This window comes from Montipora foliosa, chromosome 8, assembly GCF_036669935.1.
Source record: "Montipora foliosa isolate CH-2021 chromosome 8, ASM3666993v2, whole genome shotgun sequence".
Classification (NCBI taxonomy): Eukaryota; Metazoa; Cnidaria; class Anthozoa; order Scleractinia; family Acroporidae; genus Montipora; species Montipora foliosa.
In genome coordinates, this window is record NC_090876.1 from 49,916,896 (window position 1) to 49,919,395 (window position 2,500).

At 38.7% G+C, this 2,500-nt stretch overlaps 1 protein-coding gene across 1 annotated transcript in view; it reads left to right on the forward strand.

Annotated features, from left to right (window-relative positions):
• LOC138012885 (uncharacterized) overlaps positions 1–2,500 on the forward strand; it is a 34,899-nt gene that overhangs the window by 18,848 nt on the left and 13,551 nt on the right. The window contains exons 15-18 of the mRNA XM_068859819.1: positions 440–519; positions 661–834; positions 1,683–1,751; positions 2,490–2,500. The exon at positions 2,490–2,500 is cut by the window's right edge and continues 119 nt beyond it. Coding sequence (XP_068715920.1) covers positions 440–519; positions 661–834; positions 1,683–1,751; positions 2,490–2,500 — 334 coding nt within the window. The remainder of the gene's footprint in view (positions 1–439; positions 520–660; positions 835–1,682; positions 1,752–2,489) is intronic.

Below are 2,500 nucleotides of genomic sequence, written 5' to 3' on the forward strand. Positions count from 1 at the left end.
TTAAGCTGTAATAAAGGGTACGTAATGAAGAAACAGGAAGACAAAAGCTTGATTTATAAATTATTCCAATTCGTTGGAGATTGTTCCTTGCAACGTTATCAATACTTAATACTCTAGCATTGTTAAGCAATTTTGGAGTAACAGAGTAAATTTAGGGTAAGCTGTGAAAAAAGTTTATCTTGTTTGCACAAATCAACTGCGTTAAAATGGACTCGGAACTGTCCCTTCCTATGCAAAAAGTATGATAACAATATGAGCACACAACCAAAAATTTCCTTTGTATAGTAATCGTCCTCTGACCTGCATTTTGCTTTCAACCCTTTCTTGTTTTCAATGATATACTGATTATATAAAAACCAGGTTACGCTCAAATTGAATTGAAATGAAAGTGAGCCAGAGTCGTTTCCTGTCACCGCAACTGAAACGTGTTTATTTACAGAAGAGAAAGAGCGCGTCGTAATTGGAACTGAAGGAAAAGCTTGGAAATTCTCAATCGAGATGGACTATCTCGTCGAAAAGGTACGACAATCCAACACAATCCCGGTGCTTGCATTAGCCAAATTCAACTTTCAACCCTGTGCTGACTTCTTTTTAGCTGGTCTTGCAGATTTTTCCTGTGTATTTTTCAAGGTCTTTTTTTTCTCTTGTTACCTTTCACAGATGAGTCAGTTTGAGCAGAATAACATCAGCGCTGACCAACTCTTGAGTGCTCTCCTTAACTCGTCGGCTCCAGGCGCCCAAATTTATTTTGCCGGTGATCTAGTTGTGGCCATCAAAGCTATGCGCATGGCTTCGGAGAACATGAGCCCCGAGCAAAAACTCTCCTCCATTAAGGTAAAAAAGGGTAGTAAAGATCTTGTCGTTGTTGACAGCAAATTCCATTCAACAGGGAAATGTCTCATTTTGTGATTTCATGAAATGGCATGGGGTTTAGAGGTAACGGAGATTGAGAGACTGAGAGGATCCGCTCAAAAAGTGTTTTGTGGCAATAACGTGAAATTATTCCCTAATTTCACGAGTATACCATTTAATTAGCTATTAATATCATGGTGACAAATTACGTTTATAAGACAATTTTCCTTTACTTTCATTTCGCAGCTTACGCACCTTTCCCTCAACTGCGAACTTTTCGGGAACTAAAAAAATTATCTGTCCTTTATAATTGACAAAGAATAGCCTTTCTCTTTCAAGTGGCGGTCAATCGCTGCTTGCATTACCTTTAAAGGCTCGTAGTATGTTCCGTCTTCTTTATGGACAGAGGCAAAAAAACCGCTCAAGAACTGCGGAGGGGTTTTGTCAAGGGCATTTTCATCACACCTGTTCTCAAAAATCCTCACCCAGTTAACTGTGCTTTTTCGGGTCTTCACATTTTTGGCAGCGTTTTTCAATGTCACAACATCGGAGTCTGTAATATTTTTAAACATGGACGCCAGTTTGGAACTGGAGGAAAAGTTGCCATGGCAAACTTGTAATTTCACATGTAATATGATAAATTACTGCTGAAATTTCGCGCCAAAAGTAAGGAGTAATTCGTCACCCATGTTATAATAATAATAGTAATAATAATAATAATAATAATAATAATAATAATAATAATAATAATAATAATAATAATAATAATAATAATAATATTACTCCAAGTTGTTAATTCTGTTTTTCTTGTCGTCTCTGTCTGTCTTCAGAACATAATTGAGATTTCAAATAATCTTTTGGATAAAAGAAACAAGAGACATTGGAGCGAGATACAAAGGGTAATTATCATGATGAAACATCATTTAGTCTCGTAACAAGCGTGGTCATGGGTAATTTTGAATCCTCAGAAGGCTCGGCGATGTCCGAAATGTGGATGCACGCGGAATGAGGCTAGACTGGAGCTATTTCGCGCGCAACAATGCAATAAGTGGTAAACGTGTTAAAAATCTGGCCCGGGTTGCTCGAGGCATGGTTAGCACTAACCAGCGTTAGAGAAAATGGAAACCTAAAGGTTTTGATGCCTAACCAACAGTTAGCGCTAACCAAGCTTCCAGTAACCGGCCCCTGATAGAGGTTGACTGACTGATTTATCGATCGATCGATTGATGATTGATTGATTGATTGGGTACAAGCTCACGACTCTGTTTCTGAAATCGTTTCTTGGCATTCTGACGGATTCCTTTTATTGTTTCGTGTGGAAACGTTGTTGGCAAAGTGGATGCGCCTACAATTAAGCGACAAAAGTAGTTGAGTCTTCAAACGGGGAAGACCTCAGTTAAGAAAAAAGGACCTTAACGTTACATTTTCCACTTGCACTCCCCCGTCTTCCCCCTTTAGTGTTGGTAACGGAAAAAGGAAGAATTGGCGAAAAGAAAACAACATTGTTAGGAGGGAAGGGGGTTAGATGGAAAGATTTTGGGCGAGGAATTTGTCCGAGATTCCTTAAAAGGGCAAGGTGTCGCAACTCTTTTGGCACTTATTGTAGTCTTAAATTTTAATTTTACCTTACTCGGTAGGACTCAAAAGG